Source organism: Mercenaria mercenaria, chromosome 18, assembly GCF_021730395.1.
Source record: "Mercenaria mercenaria strain notata chromosome 18, MADL_Memer_1, whole genome shotgun sequence".
Taxonomy (NCBI): Eukaryota; Metazoa; Mollusca; class Bivalvia; order Venerida; family Veneridae; genus Mercenaria; species Mercenaria mercenaria.
The window spans coordinates 39,284,879-39,310,713 of NC_069378.1; the positions used below are offsets into that span (position 1 = coordinate 39,284,879).

Genomic DNA, 25,835 nt, shown 5'->3' on the forward strand with positions numbered 1-25,835 from the left:
AGAGTTAAAGACTTGACACATAGCGTGACAGAGAGACAGATACACAGCCCATTCTTCCAGAAAAGACAGGAGACAACACAAGTAAAAAAGTATGGTTGTTTAAATAATCGTTATAGTCCATTTTAATCAACCTGGTGGGGCGTGGTTACGCAACGGTCCACTGCATTATTGTGCAAGATATGTAGTATATTCAACAACCTTATTTCTTATTCACTGGCCATCTATCTTACACTGTCACCATTGTAACTCTACCTATTTTGGTCGTTTTTTAAGATTACCATTATCTGCATAAGCCAGAGATTAACTCCGCCCCGCCAGGTCAAATAAAACGCACTATACCATGAGTCAAGAATGCAGTAAAAAAAACAAGAGCTGTCACTGTTAGTGAGAAATCCCCTGACAGGTGCCCAAGAATGCTACAGATGTCGGCGCAAAATATGCCAGAATAGTTTAGGTTATAAATCATATTGTTTAAAAAAAAACAACAAGAGTGCCAGACTGTCACAAATTACGCCCGTCATCGAACTTGGCCTAATTCAAGGGGCATAATCCAAGAGTGCCTGGGGCGATTTGGGTAGTTATTGTACTTGGTCAAAATATTATGCCCACAAACATTGTCAGCAAGTTTGGTGAAGATCGGATGACTTTGAGTGCGGACAAGGCTAAATTCGCAGTTTTTTGAGTAATTTAAGGGCCATAATTCAAGAGTGCCTGGGGCGATTTGGCTAGTTATCCAACCTGGCCAAGGTATTATGCCCACAAACATTGTCAGCAAGTTTGGTGGAGATTGGATGAAAATTGTTCGACTTAAGAGTGCGGACAAGGCTAAACTCACTGTTTTTCAATTCAAGGGCCATAATCCAAGAGTGCCTTAGACGATTTGGGTGGTTATCAAACTTTGATACACCTCTTCCTACTCAATATAAAAACATGGCTTTAATTGATGCCACATTAAAGAGGCATATTCTACATCTAGCTGATCAAAATTTTGCAACCGTATATTATAGGCTAGACATATGTAAAGAAGAACTGATTACATTTTTCAAGAAGAACATATATCGAACTATTCCATTTTGGGCTAATAATCACCTTATAGCGCCTGTCCATAACAAATCGTTATCCACCCAAAATTGTAGTACAACAACAACTTGATAAATAGTAAAACATAAATTTCACTTAATATTGCTGAAATTTTGAAAGTTGGTGTTGTTTATGTTGTTTATACAGGTGTATGTAAAATAACCAAGGAAGTAGGTTAAATAGCATGGTTTTTGCTGCAAATTCGATGTGTTACGTTCTTTTAAAGTACACTGCTTGGTGATACTGGATGTTTCTTTTATTTGTTCCTTTTGACTAAATGATTTATTTACACAGTCATGGTTTCTGAAGATATCTAATTGCACTCAGTTATAGTGCATGCCCCTTTAATGTTGAAGTTTATCTTGGTCATTTAGATATTTCAAAGAAAGTAGACTGTACAATAAGTCACAATACCTTCTATACAGTGGTCGTGTTGGTAAAAAAACACTTTTTTCAATATCGAGTGAGCTGAATGGTTTACTGTCAACAAGGTTTTGTCTTGTATTCAGTGGCTCCATGACCCTCTTCGTCACACTAAACATGTCCCTTTTAACTTCATCACGTAAATTAACAAACTGCCAATTTTTCTTTCCATCACCTGAAAACAAAAATGTCTGTCTGCTATTATGTTTTATAAATGCTTTCAGTTTCTATATATATATTAAGGTAGACTGAATTTATACCAACCAATCACCACCACAAAATACCAGTCCAATTGCTGCAAAGGGCTTAGCAAGTACAAACAAGGTTGCATACTCCATAGCAAATCCACTAACTCTTAAGGTCAGTTTTGGTGCTGCTTTATATACATGCTGAAATTGAACTGCACTTCTCATATATACTCAAATCTATGTTATCATGTCTTGCAAATCAGCAGTGATATTTTAGTCTTTTTAACCAACTAGTTTCGGAGGTGAAGATGTTTCAATAAAATATTGATGCAGGATGCAGAACACTGGAAGCAGGGCCATCCACATATACTAATAGATCACCCTGAACAAAGAACAAGAGAAATGGTTCTTGTGTTCTGCATATAAATTCTTTTCAGTAATTGGGGTCATGTTTCTGGCCAATTAGAAACTTTAAAATTTTGGTAACAAGGGTTTCTTTTCATGATTTGGGGCCATATTCATAGTTATCACACAAACTCATGCTTGACTCAAACTTGGGTGAGTATCTCTCAAAAGGACCATAGGCTGAAGAGATGATTACTTTTTTTAAACAAGGGGGGATGACTACCAGATAATGAAGCTTGAGTTAAGAAGAAATCATACCTTTAGGCATTTTACTTGTTGATGATGCTCGTGCTACACTTTTCCCTCCCACATCCCCTTCTCTCTTTCTGGACTTGGCCTGTGGATGACTATCTTTCATTTTCTTGGCATGAGCCTTTTCAACATCAACCATTTTCCGGACACTAGCTTTTCCAGTACCATCTTTTGATGAAGTTTCCACTTCATACACAGCCTGTGCATTTGAATCCTCAGTTTCATCAGCATCTTTCGACTTTGCACTCTTCTTTTTAGATCCTTTAATTAATTTTTTCCTTTGGTTCTTTTGTGCCCATGTCTCCTCGAAATGTACTTTCTTCTTTACATTACGCTCTGATCCACCAGTAGCTGGTCCTGATGGGACAGAAAAACACATATGTTAAAGTGGTAACAACCTAATGGATTTTTTTTTGGGGGGGGGGTCATGGTAAGTAAGTGTAAGCCATCCTGAAGCCTTTCATGACACCGAAAGCGGACCACTATTGAAAAAGATGTGGCAGTTTGAAATTTAAGAAAATGGCTGATCATGGAGGCAGCCCTTTTACCATTTTAGTGTGTTTATGACATCATTTAGACATTTACACACTGTTAATTCTTTATTTAGCAAATAACCGTTTAAATAGATTATGGTATCTTTTTTCATTCTCATCCATCAGAGGTTCGTCAAAATCCGGGGAACCATGGTAGACCTCTGGCATGCGAGAATGATCTTTCTTGAGTGTAAGATGTAAAACATGGTAATTTCTTTCATTATAGCTGGAAGAAGTAGAGAAATCATTTTACAGAAATAAGTAAATACAGTTCAAGTATTGTTATGACTTTTTAGTCTGATGTAGAGTGAACAATTTTCTAACCATTTTGAAAGAAAATATTATTAGTAATTAGTCTTTTCTCAATCATAGATTTGATTTCTGTAACAAATCTTGCATTATTAGTAGCTTTTGGAATCTTTATTGCTCTTTTCGGTCTATTACAGGTGTACCGAGGATGTCGGTGGTATCATAAATCTTAAGTCCAATCATTTACCCATTAGTATATAGAAAGCCTTGATTGGAGGCCCTTCTGTGAAATATAAGAATGTTAAATTTCTCTTTCAGTGACTTACATAATTATTTATTTGAACCGATTTTCTTTCCACTTCATTTTAAGGTTTAGGAGTATACCACCAAAACACAGAAATTTTTGATAAACGAACAACATCGTTACCAATATTTTAACTGACCATTACATGTTCTGCCGTACTGTCCCGTACTTAAGATATTCTGAAAAAGTTGTCCCCCTTTGAAAATGAATAACATTTGTAAAGAAATAAAAATAAACAATTGCTGAAAACTGTTTTCCACCTAGTTATGTGAAATTTCAACACTCACACGCTATTGCAAATGCATCAAAACAAACTTGTGTAACAGTTCTTCGAAAATGGTGAGTTTTTAAAGGCGTTTGACTGTCCGGAAGATGGACCCCTTTAGGCAGTCCTTTTCCGGAATTCAATGTTTATATCAGTATACTGACACATGTTTTGTAGTTTTTGTAATGATAGCGTATATATTACTCTACAAAACAAGTGTCAGTATACTGATTTAAACATTGAATTCCGGAAAATGACTGCCTAAAAGGGCCCCACTTCCGGACAGTCAAACCCCTTTAAAAACTCACCATTTTCAAGGAACTGTTACACATGTTCGTTTTGATGCATTTGAAATAGCGTGTGAGTGTTGAAATTTCACATAACTAGGTGAAACACAGTTTTCAGCAATTGTTTATTTTTATATTTTTACAAATGGCATTCATTTTCAAAGGAGGACAACTTTTTCAGAATATTTTACGTATGGGACAGTACGGCAGAACATGTAATGGTCAGTTATAAGATTGGTAACGATGTTGTTCGTTTATAGAATATTTCTGTGTTTTGGTGATATACTCCTAAACCTTAATGACTTTTCAGGTTAACCAAAAATCTGTCGGTAACTTATGTAATTCGTTTGCTCTACAAAGTTATATAAACCAGGTACTTAAAAAAAAAAAAGAAAGAGAGGGGGAGAGCTAAGCTAAGAAAATGAGTTAGAGTTGGGCTTTGCATTTGGGTTTAACAGAATTTAGTTAAATAGTATTTAGAAATTCTGAAATGACAATTATAATTCTTAGGATACTTTGAAGACTTATTAAAATGTTTATCTAAAATGGAAGTTTATATCTGAAAATCCACTATTAAGTGTATATAAAATCATGAAACATATGTATTTGTTGTTGATGACTGTGAATTGTTAGTAATAGAAATAGAGAGAGACCCTCACCCACCCCAAAGAGCCCCACAGAGAACAGAATTGTAACAGTATATAATTAGAAATTTAATAGATCTGCCACTGTGGGTTTTTTTTGTTGCCATGGAAATTTCAAGGCTGGATAGTGAAACTGGGCACATCTGAGGAAACTGGAGCTGTCACTGGAGTGTGATGGATGAAGATATTGCACAATAGCTTGAGTCTGAGGTAAAGATAAAGTGTATCAAAACACTATATAAGTATAATTCTAAGCAAAAAGGGGGCATAATTCATAAAATATTGATGCAAGAGTTATGCATCTTGTGTCATATGATGTGGGTGATGATGTGGAACAACTACTTCAAGTTTGAATCAAATCCATTTCGAAATAACTGCGATATAGTGAAGTGTGTCAAAATTAACCTAATTTTCTAAGTACTTGGGGGCATAATTCAAGAGAACTTGGTGCCAGAGTTATGCACTTTGTGTCATATGATGTGGGTGATAAGGTGAAACAATTATTTTTAGTTTGAATCAGATCCATTTAGTAATAACCGATCGAGATATAGTGAAAGTGCATCAAAATTTTAACCTGAAATTCTAAGTAAAAGGGGAGATAATTCATTAAATATTGGTACCAGAGTTATGGGCCTTGTGTCATATGATGTGGAACAACTGCTTCCAGTCTGAATCAAATCCATTAAGGAACAACTGAGACAGAGTAAAAGTGAATTTTAAGTAAAAAGGGGGGATAATTCATGAAATATTGGTGTGAGATTTATGACTCTGGTGCCATATGATATGGGTGATGATGACGAATAACTATTTTAAGTTTAAAGCAAATCCATCAAGTAATTACAGAGATGAGGAGAAAAAAGAGAAAGTGCAAAAAAACTTTAACCAAGGTGGGGACGCGGAAAAACGCTGATGCCGGGGTGAGTAGGATAGCTCTCCATATACTTTGTATAATCGAGCTAACATTAATTTTATCTTTTGCAAGCACAGTAGCTTGAATGCAAGCAAAGCAGTTTGATTTTTTTTCATAGAAACACTGATGTCTCAATATGTATGCTGGATGCATTTCTGTAGTCGGGTGGGAGAGAAGTAGAGAGCTAGTCCAAATAATTTCAAAAACTGATTCTGAAATATTTTTGTGATAGGGCAGAATCCCTCTCTTTACGTGGAGGAGAGATACTGACCTGTGCAAAAATTATAACAATAATGGGACTCGCATATAATTACTGTAGATTCTAGTTGGACTACCTAGGGACAGCAGTAGTCCTATAAATAAGACCTGTCAGACATATTTTTAGGTTGAAACCGCGAAGCGGTTGAGACCTATAACTACCATATTTCAGAGCTTGCAAGAATATCATACTGATAGTTTTCACTGAAAGGCAGATTAATCTGCCGTAAGGTTTTTACCCGTTTTTCAGGCTAATCGACAGATATTCTTATTGATATTAAGGTAACTTGACAGGGAAAACCAAGATGGCGTCACGAAATTAGGGTTGGTCACATTATTTACTCTTATAGGACGATATGCTGCTACAGGGGTCTAAAGATGCAGTTTAATCATTAAACACACACATAAACACTTGTAAAAATGCATTTAATTTATTAAAATATATAATCAAATGTTCTGAAACTCACCATGAAATCTAGTCAATTTTTGTGCGCTTTTTGTGGAAAAGTTATGTATCCAAACTGAAAATAATTTATATCCTCATATCTTTGAATGTGTCCTTCAGGTGCTCCACCTATGAACAAAAGAACTTATCCTCTGGGTTTTATGCTATTCGCTCTGGAATTTCATCAGTAAATTATAAATTTCTATATTTTACACCCTAAAAAGTTGAAACCTGCCTGCAGTATGAGGGTCGTTAAAAAAATTCAAAGTACATGTAAGTTTACTTTGTCCTTATTTCTGAGACTTTACATCCTCACATATTAAGGGTTTTGAGTGAAGTGTTCATTTCTTAGTAATTCTACATTGTTTGTATTTAAATTTTGTAAAACGTTTTCAATCTTTTCAATCTATGTCCTAGTTCAAATGTGTTTGCTACTGTTTGAATAACCCTCAATGTCAAAACTTTACTGACTTGCATGGAAATCTCATGGAAAGCGTGGATCTTAGGCCATACTAAATTAATGTATGTTTAATATAATTGATAAAGTACATTTTCTTGATTTTCTGTTGCCTCCCAAAAAAAATACAGAGACAGTTTAGGTAAGGATTACTTCATTTGAACATGAAAGGGTCATAAAACATAATGTAATATACCCAAAATCAGCTATGTTTAGGTACATTTTCCATTCATAGGACCGGGTGAGTTTTACAATAAACATATTTTTGGAATTGCATGGCCCCTTGTTACTGAATTATTTGCAACAAAATATTGAAATTTATAATTTATTGATGAAATTCCAGAGCAAATAGCATAAAACTCAGAGGATAAGTTCTTTTGTTCATAGGTGGAGCATCTGAAGGACATATTCAAACATATGATGATATAAATTATTTTCAGTTTGGATAAATAACTTTACCGCAAAATGCACACAAAAATTGACTAGTTTTCATGGTGAGTTTCAGAACATTTGATTTTATAATTTTATAAATTAAATGCATTTTTACAATTGTTTATGTGTGTGTTAAATGATTAAAATGCATCTTTAGACCTCTATAGCAGCATATTGTCTATAGGGGTAAATAATGTGACCAACCCTAATTTCGTGACTCCATCTTGGTTGTTCATGTCAAGTTACCTTAAGGTTTTGATGGAGGCCTTGAGAAACAAAAATCAAACAACACCAAATCATAGAAAGAAAGAGTTGTTTGACATGAAAATTGAACAGCATGTAAAACATGTATATTACTTTACGAAACAAGTGTCAGTATACTGATATAAACATTGAATTCCGGAAAAGGGCTGCCTAAAGGGGCTCCACTTCTGGACAGTTAAACGCATTTAAAAACTCACCATTTTCAAAGAACTGTTACACATGTTTGTTTTGATGCATTTGCAATAGCGTGCGAGTGGTGAAATTTCATGTAACAAGGTGGAACATAGTTTTCAGCAATTGTTTATCTTTTTTTCTTTACAAATGGCATTCATTTTCAAAGGGAGACAACTTTTTCTCAAAGATTACTTAAAATAATCGGAAAAAGTTGTTTCCCTTTGAAAATGAATGCCATTTGTACTTAAAATAATCGGGAACAGTTGTCTCCCTTTGAAAATGACAGTTTTGCAGATCAAGTATGTAATTATTTGATGATGTCCCTCATATTTCTCATTTTCCATGTTATGTCAGGTCGTCGAATAATGCGCAGTGTAACTCAAATCAACAATTGTTTCTCGGAACCAGCGTTTGTTTAATTAGCCATTTACAGACCGGGGTCATAATCTATAACGAAACGGTCAACAGTGTTTAGTTATGAAAAAGTTCCATTCATACAGACATTTCATTCATAGGGGCGAATTAATTTACCATCATTATGTAATATTTTCTAATATTATCTGTCTAGTATTTACCGTTAGAAAAATAAAACATTAATATAACATGTTAAAGCAAATAGATTTACTGAAACAGGTAAGTTTAACAATCTTTATACAACTCTGTGGCAAAACTGATAAACGTGGCGAACTATTTGAATTGCGCATGAAATGGTTTTGTGTTGTCAGTCTCAGCACCTTTGAACTTTTGTTGAACTTTGCAGAATTTCGATTTATGGTTATAATAGTCTGGCGAATATTCGCCAGCCTAAAAATAGTTTGAAACGTATTATAAAGATTTCTCTAATTTAGCCTTAATATTACATATTGCACCCATCAGTAATAAAACAGCATAATATTATGATCTGAATCATTTTTAGCTCATCTGATTTTTTGAAAAAAAATGATGAGTTATTGTCATCACTTGAGTGGTTGTCGGCGTCGGCGTCGGCGTTGCCTGGTTAAGTTTTATGTTTAGGTCAGCTTTTCTCCTAAACTATCAAAGCTATTGCTTTGAAACTTGGAATACTTGTTCACAATCATAAGCTGACCCTGTATAGCAAGAAACATAACTCCATCTTGATTTTTGCAAGATTTATGGCCCCTTTTGTACTTAGAAAATATCAGATTTCTTGGTTAAGTTTTATGTTTAGGTCAACTTTTCTCCTAAACTATCAAAGCTATTGCTTTGAAACTTGGAATACTTGTTCACCATCATAAGCAGACCCTGTACATCAAGAAACATAACTCCATCTTGCTTTTTGCAAGAATTATTGCCCCTTTTGGACTTAGAAAATCAGTTTTCTTGGTTAAGTTTTATGTTTAGGTCAGCTTTTCTCCTAAACTGTCAAAGCTATTGCTTTAAAACTTGCAACACTTGTTCACCATCATAAGTTGACCCTGTACAGCAAGAAACATAACTCCATCCTGCTTTTTGCAAGATTTATGGCCCCTTTTGGACTTAGAAAATATCAGATTTCTTGGTTAAGTTTTATGTTTAGGTCAACTTTTTCTCTTAAACTATCAAAGCTATTGCTTTGAAACTTGCAACACTTGTTCACCATCATAAGCTGACCCTGTACAGCAAGCAACATAACTCCATCCTGCTTTTTGCAATAATTATTGCCCCTTTTGGACTTAGAAAATCATTTTCTTGGTTGAGTATTATGTTTAAGTCAACTTTTCTCATAAACTATCAAAGCTATTGCTTTAAAACTTGCAACAGTTTTTCACCATCATAAGTGGACACTGAACATCAAGAAACATAACTCTATCCTGCTTTTTGCAAGAATGATGGCCCTTTTTAGACTTAGAAAATCATGGGTAGGACAATATTTCTATTACACAAAAAAAAATCAGATGAGCGTCAGCACCCGCAAGGCGGTGCTCTTGTTTATACTGGTATATACATGCGATTCTTCCTACCTGTCACGCCTCAAGTGGTAAGGGAGATCACTGCATAGGAGTTTGCTATATAAGAAACTATTTGATTTCGTCTAAAAATAGATTAGATTTTTGAATTACTTCCCTTTATTCTTATTTTTTTTTCCTATTTTTGTACAGCTTTTATAATGACCGATTCATATTATTTATTTCCTATATTCAATTTTATCACGATTGATGTAAAACTGAGTCAAAATATTTGTTTAAGATTTCCTATTTTTATGTAAATATATAGCTGTAGTACATAAAGTGCTAAATGCGGTCTATGCTCTACGTAGCATTTCTATGCTTCATTGTGTCTGAAAGGGCGGATGGACTGTTATTAAACTTTCATTGTGTCTGAAAGGGCGGATGCACTGTTATTAAACTTAAACACTGACTGACTGACCATGTAGCAATGTAACTTTTTTGTAAGAACTATGTTATGAATGCAGTCGTGCTGCACAGATCTACCATTTTTTATGTAACATATTTGTTTCAATATGTAATTTTAAATAGACCTATTTTATTATTTACAAGATAAATATTGGCATTCCCTGTAAGTCGTAAATATGTTTCAATTTTAGCGGTACTTTACGATGACGTTTAACACCCTTACAGAAGAAAAAGGCCTGCTGCGTACTCTTGCTGTGTACATACAGCGTATATGATGCGTACATGATGTGTACTGAAATCAAGGGCTTTAAATAGTACGCAGGATATACACCGCACATACACCGATAGTACGTTAGTAGTACACTTTTGACATGCAAATGAGCTCTGCCGCCTACTACTTGCTGCGTACATGCTGTGGACTACATAGTACACAGGATGTACACTGGAGGAATTTAGTATGCGGGAAATAGTACGCAGCATGTACGCGACACATACACTTTTCTCATGCAAATGAGCCTGCGGTGTACTACCCCTGCAGCATACATGCTGTGTACTCCTGTGGCATACATACTGTGTACTCCTGCAACGTACATGCTGTGTACTCCTGCAGCGTACATGCTGTGTACTCCTGGCCCAAGTCCTGCGGGGTACATGCTGTGTACTCCTGCTGCATACATGCTGTGTACTCTTGTGCCGAAACTGCTGTGATAATGTAAATTCCTTACCCCACCAACTTTTGTATGCAAATGCTGATCATTTGTACAGAAAAAAACAGAAAAAAGATATGTGACATGCATCAATAAGTATTTACCCTTACCAAAATAATGTAGATTGATGTTATCAAATAAATTAGTATGCTTTTCTTCATCCACATTTCAATGAAATAAATCAATTTTTGTAGCATGTAATTTGGTAAACATTTGAAGAAAATGGCGTAACTGCATCAAGGGGAAACAACTTTAATGCAACTAAATATAAGTGTTATGATTTATTATAGACGATGTGTGCGTAGTATGTATTTATTTTGATTAAAATCCATCTGAGAACAATCTAGGACAGAAATTATATAAGCATTTATACACTTTTACGTCCGTAAAAAGTAGCGCACCAAAAAATTTTGGACTGATTTTTTCCAATGGGGCAAGCGCAATTAGCCAAAAACGTTCTGAAAATATACAAGCCGCAAATCCGATGAACAACTTTTTAATCTGGTGAGGCCTTAATGAGTTAACATAATGAGCATTAAAGCCTTTATAAAACATGATAGAATGCTGTTTTGCTTAAGAGTATTCAAATAACAGTGAGAGCTATTAATTCTTCTCATTCGGGCGCTGTTGAGGCATTATCTCGGTAATTATTTCATGTATTACAAAATGTAATGCAACGAAGTTCAAATAAGGCTTTTCAATTATCCAAGTTAGAAAGCTCCAGGATTTATTCAAAATGAAAAAGAATATATTTTTACACTGCATGCATGGTGCAGCTCAGAAATCACTAAGATGTAAGCTTCACAAATGAACATTGCAAATAGTAAATGGCAAATTTTCATTGTTCAGAATACCGGTAATCTGAACTATTCTATGCTATTAAGATAAAAGTTACTCGGAAATCAAGTTCTTGCTTCCAAAAAAAAAAAATGTACAAATCCTTCCTGCATGAAGTGTACTTCAGACTTTTACCTAAAAAAATTCAAAGTATAAACACCAAAAGAAAATGAACAAGTCCCTCCCGCGTATATGAAGTTTACTTCAGACTTTAACTTATAAAAAAAAAACTGAGTATAAATGCCAAAAGAAATTGTACAAGTCTTTCCCGTATATATGAAGTGTACTAAACAAATTTCAAAGTATCTGCGGTGTACATGCAGTGTACTATTTTCTTGTACAAGTCCCTCCTGCGTACATGCAGTGTACTCCTTAAATTTTCAGAGTCTGTGCTGCGTACTTGAAGTGTACTAGTGACCTCCTGCGTACATGCTGTGTACTCGTCGAAATAGTACGCGGCATGCACGCGGCATGCACGCGGCATGCGGTGTATGTAAAATGTACTCCTCTGGCGTACTACTGTGTTCGCAGCATATATACAGCAAATATGCAGCATGTACGCCACAGAGGCTTGCTTCTGTAAGGGCAACATTACGTCAGTTCGGATTTGTATTACAATTGTTGTTGAATTGAAAGAACGCCATGATGTAGAAATTTACTCGAAATTTGTCATTTTGATAAAGGCCAATAAGGCTGAAACGTTAATAAAACAGAATGAAAACTACAGAGTCTTTAAAATAGATCGTTAAGCAAAATAGAATCAAAGCAGTACATAACGAGTGATTAGTTATGTAGAATATCACAGGGGGCGTTTGCATGATGTGAAGTTTCTCGATGTTGGCCGAATCAAAGCAGTACATAACGAGTGATTAGTTATATAGAATATCACAGGGGGGCGTTTGCATGATGTGAAGTTTCTCGATGTTGGCCTACATAGGCCTATGTGTCCCCGATTAATGAACCTGTTTGATTTCTTTAAGCAAAATAGAATCAAAGCATCACAAGGGGCCATTTGAGTCTTCTCTTGATGTAACCCTACATTCCATTCATGTGCCCCGCCAGCGCTTTGCTTAAAGTGACTTGCAGCTATATAGATCTAAGTTTAAAATATATCTTCTGAAAAAAAAAACAGAGAAAAGATCCGTTTTCCTTAACTGTCAAAACATTCATAACACGATTTTCATGTGCATACCCCCCGTAGTTATTTTTTTTTCTGAAAACTGTGCGGGAGTCGAAAGAACAGGATTTTGGGGTAGATAGGTCTAGTTTCTAGTTTGGTGGACCCCACTGACTTCTAGTGTTGTTTTAGCAGGGTCGTTCGTTTGTAGAAACATTTTTTAACAAAGTACCGGAGTTTAATGGCAACAGCTCATAATTAAAGCAGTGGGGTTGCAACACTTTTAATGTATTGGTTTCACGATTAAGTCGTGACATCAATACACTGTATTTCTAGGGTCAGCTAGAAATGTGTAGAATTATACGACCCGTGCTCCAAGAATTGTGAAAGTTGGTGTATTATGTGATATCTTGTTGAATTTTGAAAAATAATTAGATTTTTCTATTCTACTCGATACTTTCAACCTAGCTACATGGAAATACTTTTAAAATTATGTCTTCTAGCTTATAGTTAAGAATAAGAGAAGGGACCCATAATCCTTATTTGTCAAAACATTATTCTATATATCTGAAAATAGTGTTTTTGTTTTGTGGAAGTCGACACAATGGCTATTCTTAATAAGTAGCCTTATTTATTTAATACATAATGATTTGTCAAGAAAACATTCGCTGAAATATTATATGTACAATAGACAGGCGAACATAGAAAGTAGTATTGATTACGTCAAGAATATATGTTATTTGTTGCTGATGTAGCCCGCTGCCAACTGTAGATTTGTTCGTAAGTTTTCGAAACACTATAACATACTTAATCCAAAGACCAACGGGCAGAGGTACATCCTAGATGGCGTACATGTGTAGCTTTTGAATTCTGAACCTTTCTAGGACAGTCCTCACTTAAATGCCAACCCTGCTAGTGTAACGAAAATGCAAAGTGACCTCCCCTTAATTAAGTTACGCCATTTGTAAATAAAGACGCTGAAATCTAAGCTTACAACTAATCTCTATTAACCAGGTTAGTAGGCTTATATTATTTCATTTAATACATTGCAATCATTTAGAAATGTCCTAAATCTGCATACCATAAGCTTGGTTTGTATCAAATTACGTTTTCAATGTATATTTTGCCCGTAACGAAGTTGTTTCAATAGGCGCTCTATAAGGTAATATAGTCAAACGCTCATTACGATATAAGTACTATACAAGCCAATGTAAATCATTAGCCAATCAGAATAAGGCGTAAGAGGGCGCTGTTGTCAAGGCGAAAGAGGGCGCTGTGGTCGCTGGTTATATAAACATACGCTCCAGTTGTAAGAATAAATTCTGTCATAAGACATCAGCGGGTCAACAACAGATCTTCTAACGCTTTTAAAGTTAAACCTACTATTACATCCGTCATCCTTGTTCTCTTGGGGGCAACGCTACCTGGAGAGGGTGCATGGATAGGTAGTAGACAGTAAACCGGGCTGCAGACTATTTGTGTTGATAAGCATTGAATATATGGGCATAGAGACCTGTATGCATCGAGACTCATAGGCACCGAGACCCATTGGCATCGGGACAGGTACAGAGGCTTGGAGCACTTGAGACGTATACCGCCCTTGGTATTGATCATAAATAATTAATAATTGAAGACACAGGAAGCTGTAATAGGCCATAGCCCCACAGAGTGGACAGGGCTGTGATTAAATAAAAGAGCCAGAGACTGCTTATTTGATTCCGATCTTAAGTAATTATATAGTTAATTGTTGCTGTATACTAATCATTTACAAATCATTGGTCTCAAATCATATAGGCAAAGAAGCCTAGAGGAAAATTTATTATCTGTAAATATAGTTTTAACAGTTATCGTGCATAACGCTCGGTGCACGTTACACTAGAACAATTGATAATCCTCGTTTAATTTACCTATTAAGCCTCACAATTTAGAAATTGTACAGAAAAACTTGAAAACTGGCAAACATTGATAGTCTTGGGAGTTGAGCAAATTTATAATCTTGGAGATCTGATAACTTGGAGAATGATCTTGGAGTTGAACTTTTGAGGTGTTGAATTCTTGAAGTTGAGCTTTTCTGGGTGTTGTGGCTGCAGTAAGTGCATTCTAGTACTGTATGATGTGCATTGCCTGTAGTCATCTGATTCTACGCTATTATTTTCATATCCATCTAATTTACGCTTGATAATTCTTTTGATTAACTAATTTATCACCACAATTTAGCAATTCTTGGAAATATGCTTCAACTTACAATTATAACAAACAAGAGCTGTCTCCATAGGATGACACATGCCCCCGATGGCACTTTAAATGAATAGTTATGGCCGATGTTAGAGTTTAGGACCTTTGACCTACGGAGCTGGGTCTTGCACGCGACATGTCGTCTTACTGTGTCACACATTCATGCGTAGTTATTTTAAAATCCATGCATGAATGACAATGATATGGACCGGACACGCCCATCAATGCACTATCATGAAAAATGACCTTTAATGTCTAAGTGTGACCTTGACCTTTGAGCTACGGACCTGGGTCTTGCGCGCGACACGTCGTCCTACTGTGGTACACATTCATGCCAAGTTATTTGAAAATCCATCCATCGATGACAAAGATATGGACCGGACACGCCCATCAATGCACTATCCTTTAATGTCTAAGTGTGACCTTGACCTTTGAGCTACGGACCTGGGTCTTGCATGCGACACGTCGTCTTACTGTGGTACACATTCATGCCAAGTTATTTGAAAATCCATCCATCGATGACAAAGATATGGACCGGACACGAAAATTGCGGACAGACTGACAGACCGACAGACGTTCAAAAACTATATGCCTCCCTTCGGGGGCATAAAAACTTGACACATAGCAAACATAAATAATATTGGAGTTGAACTGTTGGAGATCTGATTACTTGGAGAATAGCATCTGATACCCTTGTGAGCAGTAGGACCACAATGACCCTTTTATTTGTTTTATCTTTCTTAAATGATAAGTGCAGTTTGGGAACATCGGGAGCGCATTTCTGTACACAATGATTTTGTAGTTACTGTTGAATTAACATGGTTTGGCAAACATTGTCTGCTACTGATTAAATCATACCCAAGCAAGGCCGTCACCAGTGCCTTTGTTTAGGCTGCGTTGACCTACCCTCCATTTATCTCATTGTTCAGGGTGCACACTGCACAGACCTCGACTTACCCGTTTTTCTCAATAAATCGTCTGCTCAGATTCTAGATCGATATCGGGGATAAATTTTACTACTTTATTACATGTTAAACCTAGCTCTCTGTGTAGAAAAAGATCTGAGGAGATGCACATGACTACTTATGGGAGTGAAGCCAAGGTCACATGACTGATGCACGTGATGGAAAGGCTAATATTGTATAGGTAGACATCAGGAAATAAATATTTTTACTTTCATTTTACCAAACAGCTTCGACTAACTTTCTGAAGCATATAACGTAGCTTAAAAACAACAGCAGACATTCTTCTTTACAATCAAGCATCAATAAAGCTGATATTTGACATGAAAATAGCCTCTACTAGTCGGGAAATTTGCACTGTATATTAATATGGACTACATTTAAGTAGACCACGGTGGCATATCCGGCGAATAGCTACCTTCATGCCATAAATACCAACTCCTGTGAAAGTGGAGGCTACATACACACTTCTTACAGGGATATAAACTAGCTATTTTTTATTTAGGGGCCCAGACTGTCAAATATAAATGTTTAACATTAGGTATATAGGCATTTTCTCCAATTCAGGGGCCCAGCCCAAAATCTAGGGGCCATGGGCTACTGGGCCCTTGCTAATTTATATCCCTGTTCTTACCAGAACAACATGTTTTTCTTCAGATTATAATTTGTTAACAGCGTATTGAAAGGTTTCAACCTTTCTGCAGTGCCGTAGCCAGAGACAAATTTCAACCGAGGCAATATAGGGGGTCCGGGGATGCCCTCCGGGAAGTTTTCCCCGGAACATCTCCGGTGTGTTCTGGAACACTCAAACTGTGTTATATTACAGTCAAAATCGTCCTTTTAGCCCTTTTTATCACAGTGACTTTCATACCTTTGAGAAAAAATATATTGATAACAAAGGATAATTTGGGATTTATCCTAGTCTAATTATTATTATTATTATTATTATTATTATCATGACCAGATTTATATAGCGCCCTTTTCATGATAAATTGCACGTTCAAAGGCGCTTTACATAGCTCAAATGCAGCCACACAGGGCGCATAATTCATCCTCTACTAGTACAGACACAGAGCGATCTGACCAGAGGGACAGAGTGAGACAAATCCCCCACGACAGAGAGATCAGAAATCAGATACAGGCTTGTCCGGCTAACTTAGCCTAGCTCGTTGCGAATAGACAGCCTGGTTCTTTAACGTGCCCAGTGTATAGCACAGAATTGCCTGGGTTCCTGACCGGTACACCTCTATTTTTTTGATATGGTCGGATATAATCTTTTTTGTTATTGTAAGGCAATAAAATCAGAAAACCATCAGTAAAGACATTCAACAGCATGCTTTTTACAGCAGTTTACTGGTAAGGGGTAGGTACAGGAGACCTGTCCGTGTTGGGGCAGGGGGTGATGGAGGGGTTGTCAGTGGTTCTCCTCCTAGAAATTTTTGAAATACAGGACTGAAATGATAGCCTCTGGCGCATTTTTGTTTGGTCTAAATTTGAAATTATGACAGGGAACCTCCCTCATTTTAGTAGGGGTCAGTCGGCTTTCTTTGTGGAAAATTTTGAAATACAGATACGAAATGGTGCCCTATGGTGCATTTTCCGGCCTAAATTTTGAGGTACTTTAGGGGAAGCCCCTCATTTTAGGGGGTCAGGGGCTCTACCCCAGGAAAAATTTGAAAAACAGGTATGAAATGGTGGACTCTGGTGCAATTTTTGGTCGAAATTTTAAGGTATTGGATCCCATCCCCCTCATTTTGGTGGGGCCAGGGGGCTGTCTTGCCTGGATTTTTTTTAAAAACATACTGGTGGTCTAAGGTGCACCGTTTGGTCTTAATTTTGAGGTACTGTATGGTGTTCCTCTAATGTTAGGGGTCAGAGATCTCTTCCCCTGGAAAAAATGACATACAGGTATGAAATGGTGGCGTACGTAGCATTTTTTTTGGTCTATATTTTGAGGTACTATAGGGGAAAACCCCTCATTTTAGGGAGTCAGAGGGCTCTGCCCTAGAAAAATTTGAAATTCAGGTATGAAGTGGTGGCTCTGGCTCATTATTTTGTCGTAATTTTAAGGCATGATAAGCGTTTCCCCCTAATTTTAGTGGGACCAGGGGTGGGGGTGGGGGAAGGCTCTCTTTCCTGGAGAATTTTGAAATACAGATACGAAATAGTGGCCTATGGTGCATTGTTTGTCTGAAGTTTGAGGTACTGTATGGGGATTGGGGGTCAGGGGGCTCTCACCCTGGAAAAAAATTGAAATACAGGTATGAAATGGTAGTCTCTCGTGCATTTTTTGTCTAAATCTTTAGGTATTTGAAGGGGTTCTCCCTCATTTTAGTGTGGTCTGTGGGCCTTTCCCCTTGACAATTTTGAAATACAGGTATGAAACGGTTGCCTCTGGTGCGCTTTTGGGTTTAAATTTGATGATAATAATAATAAATAATTTGGTGAGTATAGGTGACTTCTCAGCCAACTTGTTGCGGGGGTGAGGGTGGGTCCACGGTCCTAGATCTGGGCCTGGCAAGGCTATCAATATGACTGCTAGGATTTCTGCCTCACATTGTCTAAATGATGTCATGATGTTCTGATATATTTTAATGATATTAATATACTTTTAAGAGCTTTTATAATTGAATTTTCATCAGATTGACAGGACTAGATTTTACTATTTTTGGCTTCTCAAATTTTAACCGAGGCAACTGCCTCGGTTTGCCTCAGTGTGGCTACGGCGCTGTTCTGTGCTTTGGTTACATTTTGATGTCTACTGTATCCGTTTTGGGTGGACGGATTAGCTCTGTGGTTTGCACGCGGCGACGCTGGCTTTCCAATCCAGAGGTCCGGGGTTCGATCCCCGACAGATGCCTCAGGAATTTTCAGAAATGCTTTTCAGTGTTTCCCACCCAACTAGAGGTGTACTGGTCAGAAACCCAGGCAATCCTCGCGTGTATTGGTGCTATACACCGGGCACGTTAAAGAACCAAGGGGTCTATTCAAAAAGAGCTAGGGTCTGGTACCCGGATTCCCTCGTATCTGAATGTCTGTCTCTTTAACTAGTCTGCACCTGTCTGACATTTGTACATATACACGTAGTAAGCACTTGTAAATAATAGCACTTAGTGAGCACAGTTCATATAAAAAAGAGGAAAAACTACCTCTCTGGAGGGTGCGCCTATACAAAAGGCGGAAGTTACCTGAACAATACAATATGCCAGTTTACTATAAAATAAATAATAAAATAATGAATGTAAAATGAGCATGTACACGTCTATAATATTTTGGACCAGGGAGAGAAGGTTAGATCTACCTTACAAAAATACAAGTTTAATTGCGGGAAAATATAAAATATCTAGAGATACGCTACTGGATATATTTCAGTTGTTTCGGGTTTTTCTGCATAAAATTTCGATCGGTGAAGAAATTGTTTATATTGATCTACCTGTTGCTGTCATTTTTCTTTTACCCAAAACCGTTACTACATTTTCTTTTTAGCTGTTTACTCTCAAGAACTTTTTATTTCCGCCATGTGCGTAGCCTCCGCAACAACAATACACGACCTTTTGACCTTTCACGGCGAGTCGATTTATAGAAATGCATATTAAAGGTCAGCTGTATAATTCTTGTGCAGAAATGAACTTCTTGTATTAGGACATACAACAAAATTAAGTATTTTCAATAATAACAAGAGTTTTAATCGACTTACTTTATTCAGATGTCAAAGTGTATACTATCATCCCTGAAATATAGTAGAATAGTCCCTCCATTTTTGGTTTTCAATCGATACAAGTAGTTCGTGACGTCAGAAATATTTTGCGATAAAATTCGCGAATGGATATAAAAATAAGGTAAATCAACATTTATGTATAAATAGTTTCCTTTCTGACCAAAATTTTTCCATATCAAGAAAAAATACTGTTATTTTGTCTCATAGTCACCAACATAATGACAAGATATATAAATTACATATGTTTAAATCTAAGAACTACTTTGCGACGGGTTGGAACAAAGAGATTAGTCACTCGCGACGCATATTGCTGTGTCGGCTCTTTGAAGTGCACAATTACCGCGACTTATGCCCATTAATTCGGCTTAGTACAATAGGAGTGTGTAGAGTGGTAATCAGGGTTTACTCGGTGTAATCATCTGTCAAGTGCTTATAGTCGTGCACCGCTGAAATTAGGTCAAAGGTAAGTGGAACAGCTCAAATTTACATTATTTGTGTATTGTCAAGCCGTGTACAATCGGCGATTTACTGCCGACATGGGATTTAATAAGTGTGTGGACTGATTTGTTTACACGAGTTTGTCTACTACACGTGGGTTCTGCTATTTGAGCGAATAGGTATAAGTATTTATGTTTGTGTATACACAGAGATCTATGCAGTATATTTTCTGTACTCGTTTCTTGGAGTTTAAAGAATGATGTTTCGGACTGAGAAAGTGTCCAAATGTCAGATTGGGAGTTAGTGAATGTCGAAAGAGGCCAAAGAAGTAGATTAAATTGTTTATTGAACTAAAAAACAGATCCTGACATTTATTCATGGACCAGGGCTATCTATCTTCCATTATATTTTGTCTAACAATACATGACTGCAAGAGATGTTTTTAATCCAATTTACAGCAAAAACGTTTTGATGTGTCACTGTCACCAGAGCTCAGGCATTGAGGTAGTAGTACAGATATAAGTGATTATAAGTTGAAGTTGATAACTTATCTGATTGCTTATTTTATGATTTGGTATTTTAAAGTTACCACACCTCAAAGCTGTGAAGGGACAGCGACAGTCAAAAGTTATCACACTGTCCCAAGTAGTACATAGATGGAGTGAGACGATTTGTGTTAATTATTAAAATTTCCACTACTGGTACTGATGATAAACCCGAACAGAAAATGAGGTTTTTTACCTGTAACTTTTTTATTTCTGCAATTTGTAATCAACGGTTGGTATCAAAATAAAGCTTAACATTTGCTGAAAACTTTACATAGTTCAAATTTATATTTAGTTAGCAAACTCACATGAAGTGAGGCCCTGAAAGGGGTTAGTAAAATGTGGACTGTAAGCAGGTTGACTGATGATAAATTCGAACACTTTGTCATTTACAAAATTTTCTTTGTAGTATTAGATCTATATTGAAACTTTCCCCAAAAAGCTGCAACAGTCATTCCTGATCAAGTAATGAAAAGTGACCCAATGTCAGGCCTTCATGTGGCGACAGTGAGCATGCGCAAAAAACACCCTCTTCCCCAGTAATTTTGGACAAAGAGCTATAAAAATAAATAGATCGGCAACTTGAAAGGCATATAGAGCAGATCTCGCCAACATCCCGTGACAACTGAATGAGATCTCGTTGTAAGCGTCTGATGATCACGATTGATCAAGTCGGCAAACGCTTTTAAATAAGGTTACTTTCGGATCGATTGTTTATAATGATAATGGTGCTTTTTAATGTTATTAGTATTTTCTGCACGGGGAAGGAATGAATTTATGATTGGAAGTCTAAGAAACCAACAGTTTTCGTTTGAAAAAAGGACTCGATTCTTTTCATTACGCGCCGGGCGTACCGCCAGTTTTATACTTCAGTAAGCGTCTGTTGATTTGATCACGATTGATCAAGTCGGCAAACGCTTTGAAATAAGATAACGCCCTAACACGAGATGACACAGGATTATCCCCAGTTGCCATTCTGTGTATTTTTAGTTCTTTGTTTTGGATAACTATTTTTTATACAGATAAATATAAGTCATTTATTTATACAGAATATTTACCAATTTTGTTTTTATTTACACCAGTTGGTATTGTAAATGGAAACTATTAGATGGTGTATTCAATTTTATAAATAACCGATTGCAATAAAAAATTTCCAAGGTGGTCGACTTAATCATCTGTCCGGGTTTATCATCAGTACCAGTAATGGTTCCCTGCTGTGATTTTTCATCCCTAAAGACTTTTTATTATCGCTCTTCCACATATAATTAATACGCAGTGTGTGGAATCACTGTTTATGACAAACAGTAGATGCGTCAAAATTTCAGCTAAAAGGGAATAATTGGTGACATATGCCCATGTGTCATATTTTGAACAAGTTAACACCCACAATGTGCATTGCAGGTTCTTAATCTACTGATACTTACTGCGTCATTTTCCAAAATCTTAAAACTATCCAGACCGCTGCAGGGTTCTAGCCAGGATTTTCTGAAGGCATGATGCAGAAGGATATTTTCTGACGAGCAAAGGGGTGGGTGTGGGAGGGGTATCCCCTCCTTCATGGGGGGTATGGGGGTCACCCCAGAAAATTTTGTGTTACTACAACTCATTTTGGTGCATTCTGGTGCATTTCAGAGTGAAAAACATAGTGGTATTTTCAGTGATTAATAAGCATCATTTACATGTACAACAAGAAAAGATGTTCGGTCATAAAAATCCTATGGAGTTATTTGCTGAATGACAATTAAAAGTTCATCAATTTTAAGTTGTTAACAATGTTCATTTACTATTTATTGTACATAAAACAACACAATTTTAGCACTGCACACAGATCTATTTGTATTTTAAAGTTTATGTCTTCTATTTCTGCAGAGTTTATTTGCTGAAAACTTATCCATTTTAAGTTTTTGAAAATGTCAACTGTTTGTTGTACATACATGTAAAACAACACAATCTGAGACTGTCATCCAGGGAAACGCTGGTTTCCATTTTGGATCAATGGCCATTTGACGTGGCTGGGAGGGATTCTGATAATGTGGCCGAGTGGTTAAGGTCGCTGGCTTCAAATCACTTGCCCCTTATCGATATGGGTTCGAGCCTCACTCGGGGCGTTGAATTCTTCATGTGAGGTTCTTCATGTGAGGAAGCCATCCAGCTGGCTTACGGAAGGTTGGTGGTTCTACCAAAGTGTCCATTCATGTTGAAATAATGCACGGAGGGTATTTCAAACTTTTCTCTACAAGTTCTATTTTGAAAGTGACAACAGAAAATATTAATTCTTGCATTGTCTTTTCAAAATTCCGCCCAAAAAAACACATTTCATACATGTGAAAAACATTGGTATTACAGCGATAATTGTTCAAAAGCATTTTACCGTGTTGCACAATTTTTGACTTAATTCCTTACATTGTCTTTCCTTGATTGCGAAAAACATTCGGACGATAATTGTTGAATCATCTGTCATTATATCTAACGACATGTATAATCTTAAAACTTGCGAAAACAGTCACTTTCATGTACACATCACAACATGCCGCCTGTCAAAGGATTTAAAGGCGGAGCTACGATGAAATTTACGTCACACGTTCCACATATAGGAAGCTGTCATTGGTTTATCGGTTATCTTAACTGGCATCGCTTTACCTAAACTATCGGGTAGCACGTGGAAGCTTTTCGAATACAATATCAACAGGGCTTTTTCAGGGGGTTTTGGGGAAAAGGCCCCTGGTCATATTAGGAAATTTTTAACACGGTAAATTGTCAAATTTGGGAAAATATACCGACAAATTAAGTGAGTTTTCAATTAATATATATTAGTTTAAATCTTCAGTTTCAAATTTTACTGGTAGACAGTATCCCCTTGAGAAATTTTGGGATTTTTTTTTCAGGATTGTGTTCCAATATTGCCTGAAAATACTGTAACTCTTTATTTGTCATGCTAAAATTTTTGTTTACAGTTTGTTTTCACCAAAGTTATAACTGAAATTATCCAAAAAGTAGAATGGCAATGTGCATATTTTTCGAGTGTAAAACTGGGTCGCGAAAATATGTGACAATTGATTTTAATGGTATAAGAACTACCTGCCAACATGTTTTGGGTACTTTATTCAATTAATATTTGTGTTTTTATGCATTTTGAGAGGTTTTTGCATACAAATCATACATTTCTTCAGCAAAATCTTGTAATTATTTGTTGCCGAGGTTGCAGACGGTCATGTTACTAAAAATAGAAACGAGTTGGTTTTCCAACATTTTGTTTGATTTACTTGGCAAACAAAACTAATTGTGCAAGAATTATTATTATTGAAAAACAGAAATTAACTGATTTCAGTTGGGAAATTTTTCATTGGATTGGGAATTTTTTGATCCAGATTGGGAAAAATAGAGCATATTTGGCATTGGGAATGGGGCCGAATATCGGCCCCGTGAGATAGGGTGAAAAAGCCCTGATCGAATTAATCGGGGTGTTTATTGGGATGATTTTATGACATGTCGCTTCTGCAATTAAGGGATGACGGGGGAAATAAGGGATGTCGAATATTCAACTCAAAGTCTGAAGGCATGTCGCACGCGACAGGCGATAATAGCCTGGCGAGAACCCTGCGCTGTGACTATGTATAATAATTGCATTTTTAGCTCAAATATTAGAAGAAAATTCTAGCTATTCTACTCACCCTGGCGTCGGCTTCACACATTGGTTAAAGTTTTGCATGCAAGTTCATGTGGCTATCATTTAAAGGCATATAGCTTTGAAACTTATTTTTTTTTTTCTAGGTCAATTACCAACCTCACTGGGTCAAGCATGTATTTTAGCAAAATTGTGCCCTCTTTTGGGCTTTTAAAATCCTTTTTTTTTTGTTGGATTTAACGTTGCACCGACACATGATCGGTCATATGGTGACTTTCCAGCTTTAATGGTGGAGGAAGGCCCCAGGTGCCCCTCCATGCATTATTTCATCACAAGCGGGCAGCTGGGTAGAACCACCGACCTTCCGTAAGCCAGCTCCTCACATGAAGAATTCAATGCCCCGAGTAAGGCTCGAACCCACATCGCTGAGGGGCAAGTGATTTGAAGTCAGCGACCTTAACCACTCGGCCATGGAGGCCCCTTGGTTACAGTTTTGCATGCAAGTACATATTTCTATTACTTTAAGGCATATAGCTTTGAAACTTATTTTTAGCTCACCATCATCAGATGGTGGGCTATTAAAATCACTCTGCGTCCGTGGTCCGTCCGTCCGTCATTCCGTCCGTCCGTCCGTCCGTTAACAATTTCTCGTTATCGCATCTCCTCAGAAACTACTGGGGGGATTTTGACCAAACTTTGTCAGAATGATGTATTGGTACCCTAGTTGTGTCCCCCTGAAAATCAGACTGGTTCAACAATTTATGAGTGAGTTATGGCCCTTGGTTTATTTCTATAATTTATATAGATTTATATAGGGAAAAACTTTGAAAACCTTCTTGTCCAAAACCACAGAGCCTAGGGCTTTGATATTTGGTATGAAGCATCATCTAGTGGTCCTCTACCAAGATGATTCAAATTATTTCTCTGGGGTCAAATATGGCCCCGCCCTGGGGGTCACATGGTTTATATAGACTTATATAGGGAAAAACTTTGAATAACCTCATGTCCAAAACCACAGGGCCTAGGGCTTTGATATTTTGTATGTGACATCATCTAGTGGTCTTCAACTAAGATTATTCAAATTATACCCCTAGGGTCAAATATGGCCCCGCCCTGGGGGTCATATGGTTTACATAGACTTACATAGGGAAAAACTTTGAAAATCTTCTTGTCCAAACCACAAAGCCTAGGGCTTTGATACTTGTAATGTAGCATCATCTAGTGGTTCTCTACCAAGTTTGTTCAAATTATCCTCCTAGGGTTAAATATGGCCCCGCCCTGGGGGTCACATGGTTCATATAGACTTATATAGGGAAAAGCTTTTAGTTTTAAAATGTTCTTGTCAGTAACTACAACATTCAAACTTGGACCACATGTATATTTTTGAGTGGCAAGATGAACCTTGACATGAGTTGACCTTGATTTTGACCTAGTGACCTACTTTCACATTTCTGTAGCTACAGCCTTCAAATTTGGACCACTTGCATAATTTTGTGCACTGGAAAAAACTTTGACCTTTATCTTGACCTAGTGACCTACTTTCACATTTTTGAAGGTACAGGCATCAAATTTGGACCATATGCATAGTTTCATGTTTCAAAATGAAATTTGACATTGATTTTGACCTAGTGACCTACTTTCACATTTCTCAAGCTACAGCCTTCAAATTTGGACTACATGCATAGTTTTGTGTACCGAAAAAAACTTTGACCTTGACATTGACCTAG

At 36.8% G+C, this 25,835-nt stretch overlaps 2 protein-coding genes across 5 annotated transcripts in view; one reads left to right on the top strand and one right to left on the bottom strand.

Annotated features, from left to right (window-relative positions):
- The window catches only part of LOC128550706 (restin homolog), a 252,571-nt gene extending 233,206 nt beyond the window's left edge, over window positions 1-19,365 (bottom strand). For both annotated transcript variants that reach the window (XM_053530279.1, XM_053530280.1), the window contains exons 1-3: window positions 19,216-19,365; window positions 2,355-2,705; window positions 1,495-1,678 (exon numbers count right to left, since the gene is read on the bottom strand). In XM_053530279.1, the coding sequence (XP_053386254.1) occupies window positions 1,495-1,678; window positions 2,355-2,705; window positions 19,216-19,228 (548 nt within the window). In that variant the 5' untranslated portion in view covers window positions 19,229-19,365. The remainder of the gene's footprint in view (window positions 1-1,494; window positions 1,679-2,354; window positions 2,706-19,215) is intronic.
- A 412-nt stretch (window positions 19,366-19,777) lies between these two features.
- LOC128550707 (uncharacterized) overlaps window positions 19,778-25,835 on the top strand; it is a 45,118-nt gene continuing 39,060 nt past the window's right edge. For 2 of the 3 annotated variants that reach the window (XM_053530282.1, XM_053530281.1), the window contains exon 1: window positions 19,778-19,963. The gene's annotated coding sequence lies outside the window, so the exon portion shown is untranslated. Of the gene's footprint in view, window positions 19,964-19,985; window positions 20,118-25,835 lie in introns of those variants that run through there. The other variant, XM_053530283.1, reaches the window with a different exon arrangement.